The sequence below is a fragment of the Juglans regia genome, chromosome 3 (assembly GCF_001411555.2).
Source record: "Juglans regia cultivar Chandler chromosome 3, Walnut 2.0, whole genome shotgun sequence".
NCBI classification, from domain to species: Eukaryota; Viridiplantae; Streptophyta; class Magnoliopsida; order Fagales; family Juglandaceae; genus Juglans; species Juglans regia.
In genome coordinates, this window is record NC_049903.1 from 486,655 (window position 1) to 501,018 (window position 14,364).

The 14,364-nt window shown below is 34.1% G+C and overlaps 2 protein-coding genes across 3 annotated transcripts; both read right to left on the reverse strand.

Annotated features, from left to right (window-relative positions):
• Positions 1–24: 24 nt before the first annotated feature.
• On the reverse strand, positions 25–5,277 carry LOC108985270 (carotene epsilon-monooxygenase, chloroplastic). Its single transcript, XM_018957486.2, has 9 exons — positions 4,597–5,277; positions 3,876–4,172; positions 3,586–3,783; positions 2,396–2,497; positions 1,681–1,821; positions 1,460–1,567; positions 1,181–1,263; positions 830–992; positions 25–459 (listed from the first exon to the last, which is right to left on the reverse strand). The coding sequence occupies exons 1-9, from the start codon at positions 5,113–5,115 to the stop codon at positions 394–396; spliced, it is 1,677 nt and encodes a 558-aa protein (XP_018813031.1). The 5' UTR covers positions 5,116–5,277; the 3' UTR covers positions 25–393.
• Positions 5,278–8,861: 3,584 nt separating this feature from the next.
• LOC118347957 (protein DMR6-LIKE OXYGENASE 1-like) lies at positions 8,862–11,311 on the reverse strand. Of its 2 annotated transcripts, none has more exons than XM_035688556.1 (5): positions 11,000–11,311; positions 10,532–10,836; positions 10,093–10,340; positions 9,360–9,723; positions 8,862–9,253 (listed from the first exon to the last, which is right to left on the reverse strand). In XM_035688556.1, exons 2-5 carry the CDS (start codon positions 10,823–10,825, stop codon positions 9,005–9,007), a joined length of 1,155 nt encoding a protein of 384 aa, XP_035544449.1. In that variant the 5' UTR covers positions 10,826–10,836; positions 11,000–11,311; the 3' UTR covers positions 8,862–9,004. The 2 variants fall into 2 exon arrangements, with proteins under 2 accessions (XP_035544449.1, XP_035544448.1); XM_035688555.1 differs by having other exon boundaries at positions 11,073–11,279.
• Between the last annotated feature and the right edge of the window lie 3,053 nt (positions 11,312–14,364).

Here is a 14,364-nt window from a genome sequence, read left to right on the forward strand (position 1 = left end):
CGAGTCCTTGTATAACTGCAGAAATGGCAATGAAACTTTTCATGATCTTAGCATCCATCGATATACTATTTTGCTACATATTTGTAGTCACAGGGTAAGTGTACATAATTATTTTCTTTTAACCACCATTTTCACTCTCTGAAGCACAGGCACCTCCCTTACAATGGAGTGAGAACAGCAAACCAAACTCCGCAGCTTTCGACGTATTAATTTTATTATTCCAAATGCTAATGCATAACATGGTAAACCGACGATACACAGAAAATTACCTTTGTCACTCAAAAGAATCATAACAATGGTAAATTATGTTTTCTCCCAAAACCGCAAATTACCACAACACTTTCTGTGCTAGAACCCTTGGATATTATTAGATTTTATGTACAAAGTTACAGCTTACCTAGAAGACAAGGAAGCAAATGCAGCTTTTGTTTGTCGTTGACTCAGCTTCATGTACAAGCCCTGCAATGATAGCACCATGTTAAAACACATCACATTCCTCTATAAGAGTAAGTCGACTCCAATATGTTGAATTCAAATCTTTGTTTTTCTTTCTTTTCTATTTGGTCCTCCGTTTTCCTAAAACAAAACCTAAACATTTCAATAATTTATGCGCACATAGAAACCACTGACTGGTGCATACATCGATGACGTCAACGGAAATAAAAATATCAAATGCAAACCAGACAAAACCCATCAAGCATATCACCAAAAGAGTAATAATGCATATATTGCTTGGGATCTGAATTCTAATCCAGATTTGAAATCATGGCAATTAGTGTAATCTTTACTTGTGCATGGATCGACTAATAATATTCATAGATGACATTACGTTTGCTGTATGTATTGTTGCTCCAGTAGTCATGCTAATGTTTTGGTTAGGAACCAGCTCAAAGTTCATGTGCTGCAAAAAGATTGCGAGAGCAACAATAGCTTCCAGCAAAGCAAACTGATCACCAACACACTTTCTGGGCCCACCGCTGAATGGAATGAATCTGTGGTATATATTTTGCACCATCAGCGCCAGTGTTAAAGGGATATGTAAAAGTAAAGAATGGATGCATTTGAGCTATCAGTACAATAAAGAGCACACATTTCTGTAAATGGGATTGAAAAGGTAAAAAACAGCATTGAAGTTATGAAACTCTTTTGGCATCTCTGAAAGGATATAAAAATCCAATACCTGAAATCTGTATTCGTTTCGTTAGGTATTGGGCCTTCTAAGTCAAATCTTTCTGGCACAAACTCTTCAGCTTTCTCCCAGACCTAGAAAAATAACAAGAAGATTGCCAAAATGTGGGTTTTTTTTTTCCCGATAAGTACCAAAATGTAGAAATGTGGAAAGACAAGTAAATCAGACATCTCAGGTCTGTTTCAATTATGCATTAAATTACTGAATTGCACAATAAAAGAAATTACATTTGACCATAAAAAGGGAAGTTTAAACAACATAAGCCGATACCTGTGAGGAATGATGGATATTATATACAGAAATCATAATGTCTTGACCAGCATTAACCTTGAAAGCTCCAGGAAGCACGTCAGCAACTTGAGCTCTTCTTAATAAGACCTAGAAGATTTGAAAGAGTGAAATAAGCAACAAATTGAGTCAGCAGAATTACCACATACTCTTTCTATTTCATATTATTTTGATATAAGTGGAAGAGAAAGAACGCAACCGACAGGAGGATGTGGATATAGACGGAGTGACTCAATTATGCAGCGGGTCAAGAACTTTAGATCCTTAATATCTTCATAAGCAGGAGGTCTTCCTTGTAGAACTCTGTCAACTTCCTCTTGTGCTTTCACCAATGAGGTCGAGTCCTGCAAAAGATGATGAACAATAAACAGTTTCTCAAAATACCACATTCAAGGGAAAAGATAGTCTGAATCACGTCCAAATTTATTACTGCAATCAAAGTAGCATATCAATATTTTACACATGTTCTATAGTTCACCAGATCCACAATACAAATCATAAGAACTTGAGCAAGGGTCCATGAATCGGTAAGGATCGGGCTGTGATAGTAACTTAAGGGCTACAACCTCTTATAAATTACTTCTTAACACATATATTGGACCCATTTGAATAGCAACAGAACCCGATTACCTATGTTCAGCCAACATTTCGAGCCAACAGGCAGTTTAGGGGTCAAAACATTGGTACAAGGCATACACGGATCATGGATGAGAACGGTATTGTTCAATTAGGACAAAAAAATCAAAAGAAATCTTTCAAGTATCAAGAGATGGGTATAAATTGGTGTGATGTTATATATTTATTCTGAATCGGTAACACAGAGCCTGCCTATGCAGTCAGATGCTAAAGTTAGCATCAATTTATCATACAAATGGCAGACTCAAATAATAAAGAGAGAAGTGAAAATGGAAAGGATACCTTACTCAGAAGATAGAGTGTCCACGTCAACACTGAACCAGTAGTCTCATGACCAGCAACTAACATTGACAATAGGTCATCTCGTAGTTGTACACTTGAAACCTAAAACAGTATTTAGCAATTGTATCAAAACTAAATGCTATTACCCTAACAAAAATCCTTCAAGACAACATTGAGACAATACAACGGTAGATGTGTAGCATAGGTGATACATCTGCCACATTCAAAGGCAAGTGTATCATGGATGAAAATAACTTTTTTTCTTGAAGGTGGATAAAGTGGGCAGCTGTGTAAACATGCAGAGACATTGCGGAGGTGGTCATAGAAAAATCGAGTAATAAAAAAGCATGCTCATATGGAGTGAATTCCAGGCATATGCGACAACTTCTGGCCAGAAAGGCGGAAAACCAGGGACTGTAAACTTGAAGCATGGAAACTCAACCATTGGCAACAGTCACAACCAAGCAAAACTAGATGAAAACTTTGTGTATTGTCCCTTTCTATGCTTCCAAAGCCAAAAGCTTGGAAAATCTAGTAAGATTTGAAATAAAACTAATGAAGTGACTTGCAAACTTATAGAACCTGGAACACTCTCACGTCTTCAATTAAAGTCTTGACTATAACCTGTTCACATTTATAAGCACATGTAACCATAAATCAATTCTTCTTGTATGTTTTAAACGCACCAATAATTTTCCAGTCCCAAAACATCTAAACACCAAGTTGTTACCATCCTGAAAACCTCTGCATATGTGCATTCTGGACAGCAACAAATGACACAGTGATCACAAGCAAAACAAACCATACATAGGAGATAAAGGTTTGGTTTGGTTTCACAAATCATGTCATCTCATCTCAACATCTAAACACCATTTAAACAAAAACATTTTTCAATTTCAAATTTTCAAAATTTTCATCTAATCATTACCTAGTCATTACAATTTTCTCAAACTTCCAAACAAAACACAAAAAACAATTTGACTTTTTCAAATCACAAAATAAAAATTATATTAAAAAATTATATTTTAACCCTCTTTTAACTTTATAATCTTTTTATTCAACTTTTTCGATCTCATTTCTCAAAATCCTATAAAATCTTTAACTCAAATTATTTCACTACTATTCACAGATTTCTCATCTTATCTTGTCTCATCTGTGTAATGAAACAAGGCCAAAGAACACTAGCAGACCTCTTCTCTGCTTGCAAGCAAGAAGCGAAGAATGCTTGGATCAGCGTCATTTACATATTCCTCCTCATTTATTCTTTCTCCCTCGGCTTCCACCATATCTTTGCACTTTTCAATAAGTTCTTCAACAGTTCTCCTTATCACAGTAACCGCTTTTTCAGCTTTTATTTGTCTTGGGATTATTTTACAAAGAGCTTTAACCTACATCAAGACACAATATAGTACGTATATGATTATCAAAATGGGAAAAAAAATATAATGAAAAGCAAGAACAGGGCAGCAGAAAGATATACCTTCCAATATGGTAATATATCAGTCGAACGAGCCTCTGCCTCTTTCAATGCAGTGTAAACTGCATCAATCACAGGGCTATCAGTGGTAAGTGAATCAAAATTATAGTTGAATACAGACAGACCTATAACATCAAGAGTTAATTGAGAAAAGTTTTCCTCCATGTTTACAGGACTGCCACTTAAAGCATCGAGCTTGAGCTTTTCCACCAATCTCTCAGCGCATTTGCAAAACACTCGATCAACCATCACTGACAAATACTTTTTGTGAAGTGATGGCACCACAGCCCTACGCCTTGCCTGTTAACAAGATATTAAAAATCACATGGATCATAACCAGTTCAGTGTATTTTTTTGTTACTGGCTGAGAGCTTACAAAAATGAAAAACGGAGGCAATGACATGAGTGCAAAAAATAAACCTGGCAAGACAATCACCTATACTTATTCTCGAGAATAACAAGCAAAATAAGATAAAGCACAAATTATGCTTGGCCATTATGGCAATAAAGAAACCGGGAGAATTGGGGGGCACATAACCATCCGTTCAATAAGGTGAATCAGAACATAACATTGAAAGCTCAAAAATGATGTTCTAAACCAAAGCCCACCCACATTGAACCAACAACACGCAGCATTGTAAAAACTCCATGATTATAGCCCGAAAGTATCAAGTAAATGAACTCTAACCAACTTCCCCACTCCGTAAAAAATGGATATCATTACCGTCCAAAGCGGGCCTTCGGCAATGGCAAAACCCGACCCAAACAAGAACTCGGAGACCTCAGACACAAGACCCTTGGAATACCTCCCATAGTTCCTCAGCACATGCTTAGCAATGGTAGGGTCGCTAACCACCACGAAGTTTCTAGGCCCCGCAGCGAGCCGGTAGATGGGTCCGTAATCGTTCATCCATTTGAACAGTGGGAGGAAAAGTGCACCGCCCAGAAGATCAGACACGTCCTCGAGCTTGGCGCTGGCGATGGGAATGCCGGAGTCATCGTCTTTGCTCAACGTTAAAGACCGAGTGAGTGAGGTGAGCCAGTCAGGGCTTACCCAGGAACTTGTTTTGTTGCTTTTGTTGTTGTTGTTGCTGCTGTTGTTGTTGTTGTTGAGGGAGGAATTGATGGTGAGGAATTGATAAGGTGGGGGTTTGGAAGAGAAAATGGTAGTACTGGTGGTGAAGGTGGGTTTGAGGAGAGGAGGGGTTCGGAAGAGAGAGGAGGTAGAGAGGGAGGAAGACATAGCGGGGAAGTGAGCACTCTTCTGGTTCTGGGCGTGTTTCTTCTCTATGTACTCGTGTTTTTCTTAGTCACCATTGCCGGATGGAAGCGTTGAAGTGTTTGAAGTCTGTGCAGCGTGTGTGGGTGATAGTTGCGACAGACGATTGTGGATTGGATTGGGTTTAGGCATTTTAGAGCTTTCTTATATCTAATATAAAAACTGTAAATTATTTAAAGAATTGATGAATATGTAAAATGCAAATGTCTACAATAACCCGTCACATATAACGGTACTGTTTATCCTTTAAATAATTTTTTTATTTATTTATACTTTATTTACTCCCTTATTTATTTTTATTTTTACATTTCAAAACAATTTTTTTTATTATTTATCATTTAAAACACCTCTATTTAATTTTTTTCTAAAACATATCTTGAAAATATTATTTATCTAATTTTTTCATATTTTGATTTTATTTTTTTATTTTTATTTGGTTTATATATTTTTATTTTGTGTGTATAGAACTTAATTATATTACATTTTATATAATAATATCTTGCAAATATATGGATATTAAAAATTTATTGGTAGAAAAGAAATGTTTAAAAAAAATTAAAAAATAATATTTAAATGATATGAAAAAAAATAGATAAACTAATGTATGATATATTGTAAAAGCTAATATATAAAATAAAAAAAGTGAAGTTTGGTGATGTATTTTAATAGATAAGATAAATGATTCATTATGAATGTTCTTAGATAACATCCTTTTGCGCACCCTCTTCTAATTCAGGCATTTTTTTTAAAAAAAATTCTTAATTTCTAATTGTTAAATTTAATTTTGTATCTTTTTAATTTGTTGACCATTATGGTCTAATTTGAGTGAATAAGGATTGAAATATCCAATTTTAAAACATAGGGATCAATCACTCTAGAAGTTTTTTTTTTTTTAAATATAAAGGGATCAAACTCTCCAAATTTTAATAATTGAACCCTTAAAAATAAAATATATAACGACAAGCAGTCGTCTTTAAAGACTCTAACAGTGAGGCCAAAGGAAATGTTTTTAATAAGGATGTTATTTTCTTAATGCAGCGACATACTCCGTCGTAAAGTAGACTGTGTTGTCTGTCACCCGATGGATAATGGCCCAACCATTATGAGAAGGGGAAACCCAGGAGACATCATCGGGAGGAAGACATAAAGCCCATAAAAGAGGACCTTCTAGGAGTACAAATCGAGATGAGCACGGAACGGGCTTGTTATTTATAGGAACACAAGCCCAAGCCTTATATTGGACTGGATATTAATATTCTAGGATCTATTTAATTGGGCTTGAGTTTAGCCCAATAACAACTATCACAATTTTAACTATTCTTTTCAAATAATTCTATTTGAAATCATTACACCACACATAATTTACATGTCAAAATTTAATTTAAAAGTTAAATTTTAAAATTTAAATTTTATAAATCAAATTATGTTATATAAATAGCGTGTGATGTAAATACCTTCAAATAATACTTCAAGTTTGTTTGTTTTGATAATTCAATGTAGGAGTTAAAGGCCTAATTACAACCCTTGGAGAATAATTCAATCCATTTGTTGCATATTCTAAATAAGTAAATAAGTATATATAATTGATGTTCTTCTTAATATATAATATCCATTTTGCAGTCAAAAGGGAAATAAATAAATAAAGAAAGAAAGAAGATGTTAATGGATTGGACCGTCGCCATGACAATAGTATAGTACAACAAATTAGAAAGGAAGGGAGGCATGCAGGCGGTCAACATATATAAATATATATGCAGCAAGTTACGACGGCAGGCATGCAGGAGGCTGGCTAGCTATAAGGGACGGAGTCAATCGAGTCAGGAAATATATATATACGAGGAGAATATGCTGGACACTACAAGAAAACTATTTATTTGTGATCAGTTAATTCTAATGAATGATCATATATGTTTCGTTGAATTATTTTTATTGCAGTACTTATTATTTTAATTACCACGTTTAAATTCTTAACGTGTTCGATTAATTAGTGGGATATTGTTCCATAACAATGAAGTAACTTTTACATCTACCCCAAACATGACAATTTTTTACCATATGCACCAAAAGATCATTGAGAAATTTTGTTTCTCATCATCCACGTACAATTATATCAATTAAAGATCGATCATGCATGTTTTAAATACCTAATTTTTCATTTAAGTGATTGATTTATGAAATCATTTAAAATGTGTCGCATCAATATTGTGATAAAAATCAAGATAAAAAAAAAAAAAAAAAAAAAAACAGCATATATAGCTCATATATAAGTAATTGATCACGGAAAATTAAAAAGGAAATTTGTATTCAACAAAATAAGTACGTACTGTCCATTTGATCTCAATGCATAGCTCTCATGAATTCTAGCTAGCTGCATGCAAAGTAGATCATGAGATCATGTGTAGATTTTAATTAGACAATCCTAAACCCAACATGCATCGTAGGGTCTATTTGATCAGAATACAAGAGAATAGGGCTCCTTTTAATTTGTTACTTTTAATTAGTTATTACCTTGAAACATGACTACATGATGATTTCCTAGATCGATCTAGTGTCAAATTAAAGATCATATTGCTAACAAAATAATGGTCAAAATGATGAATAGAACCTCGTAAACATATATATATATATATATATAATCGATCCCCGTCCACATGCAAACTAAAACAATATATATGTCATTTAATTCATCAATACTTGCTAAAATTAAGGGAATTAATTAAGCTGTCGACTTAAGTTCATTAATTAATTATAATTAGCCAAATAATTAATACATGCGAGTACTAATATTTACTGATCAGTAGTACTCATAATCTCTAACTTCACAATCGAGATGGATCTAGCTAATATATATAATATTTTAATATTGGTGCTGTATATATATAATAGTTAGATATGCATGAAAACGCGGGGCACTAGATTTTTAGGCTCTTGGACGACAAAAGGGTGGGTATAGATTTCGGATAGATATGGTCGATCAGATTAATTACTAGCTTAATGTGCAAAAACAACAACAACAACAAAAAAAAAACATACCAAAAACAAAATGTGCCTACGTAGTAAGTACGTAAACGTTGTAAAATAAGACAACGAGACATGAATCTGCATTAATAGTGAAAAGCTTTAATAATTTAAGTATCTTATTCATCCTCATCAACACAACCTTTATGCAGCGCCATTCCAAGATAGTTCACTAGCTAAGGCTCCATTAATTTAGATAGTGGAATAAGATAAGATGGTTTTAGATGAAAATTAAATAAAATATTGTTAGAATATTATTTTTAATATTATTATTATTTTTAGATTTAAAAAAGTTGAATTGTTTATTATATTTTGTGTAAAAATTTAAAAAAATTATAATAATAAGATAAGATGAAATCGTTTCTATATCCAAATGGAAATTCACATACACTATATATATATATATGATAATACTATTGAGACCGATGATAAATGAATGAAATTTGACCAATAACTACAAATGCACTTTTTTTATTTTTTTTCTTTTTATTTCAATCATTTTTTTTATATATCTTTAAACATTTTAAAAAAAATTTCAATCGATAACTTTTACCAATTCTTTTTTAATTAAGTTACTTTTCATATATATATATATGGCAATATATTATAACACTGACCAGCAGGTGAGGTATGGGGTTTATCCTTTAAAGGTTTGACCAAACTTTAGAGAGAGAGAGAGAGAGAATAAAAATACATTAATTCCATGCATGTAATCAATGATACATAATTGATTGCAACGAAAGTACTCAACATACAAGCGTCTAATCCGTTTTGATATATAGATCTGGATTAATTCATCGGTACTTCTCCGAGCTAGCTAGATATATATATAGCCTTAATCCAATAATTTCCTAGAATCCAAGAAATTCTTCCTCTTGGGCTCAGAAGATGAAATGTAGTCGAGAAAACTAGCAAAGTCGGTGTCCTTGAAACGCCTTGGATTCGCTTCGTTGATCAGTTTAGGCGACGGCCTAACCATGCTCTGGAAAGGAAGGCTATGCAAAGAAGCCACCGATATTCGAGGTTTCATAGGGTTCACAGATACTCTATGTAAAACGCTCTTGTATTTTCCGTTGCTAAATATCTGAGACAAATTAAAATATAATTGAATCAACAGTTAATTACAAACTACTTGAATTAATTATATATATTTTTTGGATTTCGTGCACTTTGATGTACTTACGACCCACCTCTAGATGATCACCAATGTTGACAACAAATGAATTAGCAATTGGTTGGACAGTAATCCATTTTTCTTGGAATTGTATTTGTAGGCCCTCAACCTCATCTTGGAGAAGAAGTGTGAGGAATCCATAGTCGGAATGCGGTGGCATTCCCAGGGTTAAATTGGGTTCTGGACATGGCGGGTAGCAATTGGCAACCATTAACTGGCTTCCTTCTTGTAAGTCTTTTAATATGTCATCTTCTTCTTCTTCTTCCTCTGTCTTCTTCTTCTCATCCGCGATTCCCACAAGTCCTAAGCTCTCCACGATGGCCTCCATTAGCATTAGAAACAAGTATTTGGTTTCTGTTGCGTAGGTAGCCGCCAATTTCCTGTTTAAAGCATGAACCATCAACTTGATTGGTCCTCAAATTATTAATATTTACATATACATGCATGTAATAGATATCATTGCTTGACAACTACGAGCAAGTTAATTATTCTTTATATCTAAGAACTTCATGAGTAATAGGAGTCGTAGTAATTCATTTGCAAAAGTCAACCCCTATTCGTTTCCCGCAAAGCCGTACGTGTACAGGTTAGCTAGCGATTATGAGCCACACAAATGAAAGAAAGAGATATATATATATATATATATATTTATATAAATATATATATATAAGAGAGAAAGGACTGCAAAAAATAAAATAAAATAAAATAAAAATAATTGAAGGCTGAAGCTAAGGTAGGTAAACTCTCACCTCAGGTCCATAGGAGAAGAAGGCCAATGTGGGAGGACATCTGATAGGGGATGGCACATTAGCTTCAAGAAGTCTCTCCAACAAAACACATTATCTTTCTTCTGGTTAAAGCTGGTTCCATATCGGACCGGCGCTTGCATATCCGAAGACATGTACTTTGATCTTTCCTCAAATGGCAGCTCGAAAAACCTTGTACAAACGTCAATCATGCTGCTTATAACATCGCTTGGAATGCCATGGTTTACCAGCTGCGCGCAATATTTATAATTTATAATTTAAATTTAATTTGAAGTAAGCATTAATCTTGAAAATTCCTATATTTTCTTCGATTTTTGTCTTAATAGAACATTGACATGGATCAGTGTGGTCGACTGAGATGACTAGATCGAATTACAATTTGGTTTCAACATGGTAATTTATAAACAATTCAAAACCATACCTGAAAAAAACCGTATTGTTCGCAAGCATTAGCGAGGGACTCGAGGACTTGAGGCCGGTTGGCACCTTGCATTAGTTCTGCGAAATCAATGATGGGCAGCTTAAGATTTTGCTCGGATACATGATTTAGCACCCCGTCTTCAGTAATGGGTCGATCGCAGGGGGGTAATATGTACTTCTTGGGAACTCTGTTTATGCCATTTTCCCAGAGGTGCTTTATTCCTTTTTGGTACTCGCTATCTGGCGTATCATTCTCCTCCTTTGTTTCAGTTGTTACAGCCATCGTAGGAGACATGGAACAATAACCTGGAATTCATGCAGGGTTAAGGAAAATTGTGTTCTATTAATTATATAAGCTTTGAATACATGTATTTTCTTTTTGGCCAGAAACGCTGTGTGTGTGTATGAGAGAGAGAGAGAGAGAGAGAGATCTAGAGAGAGAGAGTATTGATTGGATAAATATATATACCAAACGTGAGGCCTTGAAAAGATAATAGCTAGGGATATGCGGAGACTAAGAATGAAATGAAGTGCGGGTATACTGATAAGGTTTTGGAGTATATATAGCAGAGGAGCGAGCGGGGAAGAATAGTATCAAGTTTCAGAGAAACCAGCTTCGGGTTCCGTCGGTCGTGAATTTCAAGGACTCCTTCCATTTAACGACCCGTTGACAAAAAATCAGTCAGACCACGAGCTGGTGGTAGGGACAACGAAAACCCACCACCATGGCATGCATGCTCCAGTCCAGACTCCAGAGACTTCAACTTTAAAAAGCTTAGTCTTCTTTTCTAGCCAGCACCTACCAAACTTATAGGTACAGCTCTCTTTCTCCGCCCTAAATATTATTGCAAATTAATCAAAGTGTTATATATTATATGGCAGGATTAATGAGGATACCATGGTTGACTAGTTTAATTGGCCGTGCAGCTCATCCTCACCATTACATACATATATATATATATATAGAAACATTAAAAACATCCATATATAACTTCTTTATCTTAAAACTCCCCATAGATCTCGTACTGACGTTAACATGGATTCATCTGATCCTCATAACTTACAACGCTAAGGGTGTAATGTGCTCAAGACTACTCGGTGAACAATTCCATTAAAAATGCTCATGCTTAGTTAAATTATAAGTCTTTCGTGAATACTAAAATATAATCAATTATTAAATAATACAATTCATCTAAAACTTAATTCTATTTAGATTTATATTTACAAATTAAGTTGCTAATATAAAGATGATCAACTTAACTCGTGAGCTCACTCGATCGTTTTTATCGTAATACTCACATAAATTAATAAAAATATGTTCTATATATAAATGCATGTGTGTGTATATATTAGTTATAAAGTAATAATATATATATAAATTAAAAATTTTGAAAATGTTTTTATTTTCTATTTTGGTTGTAAATTGTTTGTAAGTTTTTGTTGTTATCTTGAAATTGGAATATAGCATTATTAATATACACTTTTGATATACGATCATAGGTAAATCAATAAAAATTTGTAACTTTGATTCATTTAATTTTTTAATTTTTTAATGAGAATATAATTATGAGATTTAAAAAAGAAAATCATTGAGTACTTGAGCTTGATTGAGCAGTTGGCTCAATTTCAACTCATCATGCAGCTTCCAGCTAAGTTTGGGCAATGTTTGAGAGCATGATATAATATATGATCATCATGATTCATTTTCGAGGTAAGCTTGAGCCTGATTTTGTTGTCGAAACTCAGCTCGAATACAGTATTAATTAATAATCACAATCACAATCACAAAAGTGCAAATTACATGAAAGCTCCGTCGTCTTAAAAGGGGGGGAAAGCCACCAAGTATTATTAGTCCCTTGACAATATTAATTATATAGATCGTCGGAATTTTCGTTGCTTTCTTATAAGAAACCTTTTTCTTTTTAAACTTTTCTGGCTGCGAATTAAGTGCTAACTATATAATAAATGTTTGCCAACAACCAGAGTCCAAACACATGGCCTCATTAATCTTTCACACCAATCTTGACTGCATGCCTATTACGAATAATGATATTAATATATTACATAATGAAGAATTAATGTTTTGACTAGGCATCGTTTATCGCCCAATATATAATATATGATAATACTATACACCATACTCCCATCTTATTTTTATCATATTAAATAGTACTATGTGACACATTTATCACCATTAGATGATAAATAAGCATGTAATAAATAATTATTTAATGGTAATAAATGTGTCACATCTTACTTAATAGGATAAAAATAAAATAGTAGTATGATGTATATAATTTTTCATAATATATATATATATATATGTATGTAGTTTAGTCTGCCCCTCTGTTTGACCACTCAAACTTACCGCTCGATGTAATATCATCGCTAGTTATTTAAAAAAAAAGATGAAGGAAACACGAAATGAAACTTATCTATCTGTTTCAAATTCTACTCTGAAATACTTTAGCAACATGTTGAGCCTGTCCTAGACCTTGAAGCCTCTTGCTCGCAGAAACTTCAAGAGAACCACATCTGCCTTCTCGTCACCTCCCAACAAAGGAATGCCCCACATTGAGGCGTTTGAAACATCAGAAGCCAAGAGCTTGTGCTAGAGCTCTCTTTTTAGAGGACTTAAGGTTGGAAACGAAGTATGTCATGTCCTCTTTGAAGGAAGGAGAGCGAAGCGTGGCGAAGGCCTCCCGTGTGTGTGGTTACAAAGCATTTTTGTAGAGTTTAGGGGATGTCTTTGGGAGGTCTTGGAGTGGGGTATTTTGGATGGAGATGGGTGATGAGGTTTCCATTAATGGGGTTTTGAGCAGGACCCAGTGGATTGTGTTTAGAATAATAATGTAGGGTACAGACTGAGGCTAATTGGCCTCCCGTCGGTTGGGAGGCTAGCAAAACGAGGCTTGGCTTCCCGTCGGTTTCGTGTTTTGTTTTTTATTTTTTTATTTTTTAATAAGTAGATACGTGGCATGCATGATACTTCGAGGGATATGATTGAGCGGTACAGTAGAGCTTCATTCATAAAAAATTAACTTAACAATTTTGATTTATCTTTCATCTAAAAAGATTCTGTCACTCTGATTTTAAATGATGTCTCGTCAATGCTAATTTCGTAATTGATGGGTTTTTCGTTCAATTACAATTAACTCTTCGATCGGTTAAATTAATTCGTGAGGTAGAAATTGATACGTAGGTACGTACAATATATATGTTTTTGCATGTACAGTGGACCAAATCTATGTGTACGTGAAACCTAGCTAACCTCATGATCTGAGTTGGACACCATGTCTTCGTCTCATGAAAATCAGTTACCCGAACATGGCAGTACGTAAAACCTAACAACCTGTCGTGCTAGATCGCACATGCAGTTGACATTTTAGCAGGTAGCATAATTAATAACTGGTTGATGGTTATCTTTTATTTTGTTGATACTCATACAGACGCCGCGTGTAAAAGATGGAATCAAGTTTACATGCCCTTTCAGAGATGCCATGTTGTCATCATGTTGCATGACCCCAAATGGTACCCTTTGGCAAATATTATTGGCGACGACATTTTTTTCATAATACTAGCGTACGTTCGCTGGATCGATCTAAAATAACGTCGGTCGTGCTTATGGATCATTTATGTTTTTTTGTTAATTATAAATGTAGATATAAAAGTTTGGTTAGGACTAAGTCACTATGTTGATAAGTTTGTATAGGATTAAATGACTAAAACGATAGAGTTTATCATATCATTAAGTTGGTAATTATGGATAAATATAAAATAATTATTAACTTTATCTATAAAAACATTGAGTCTATCTAGAAGTCTTAGAGGTTG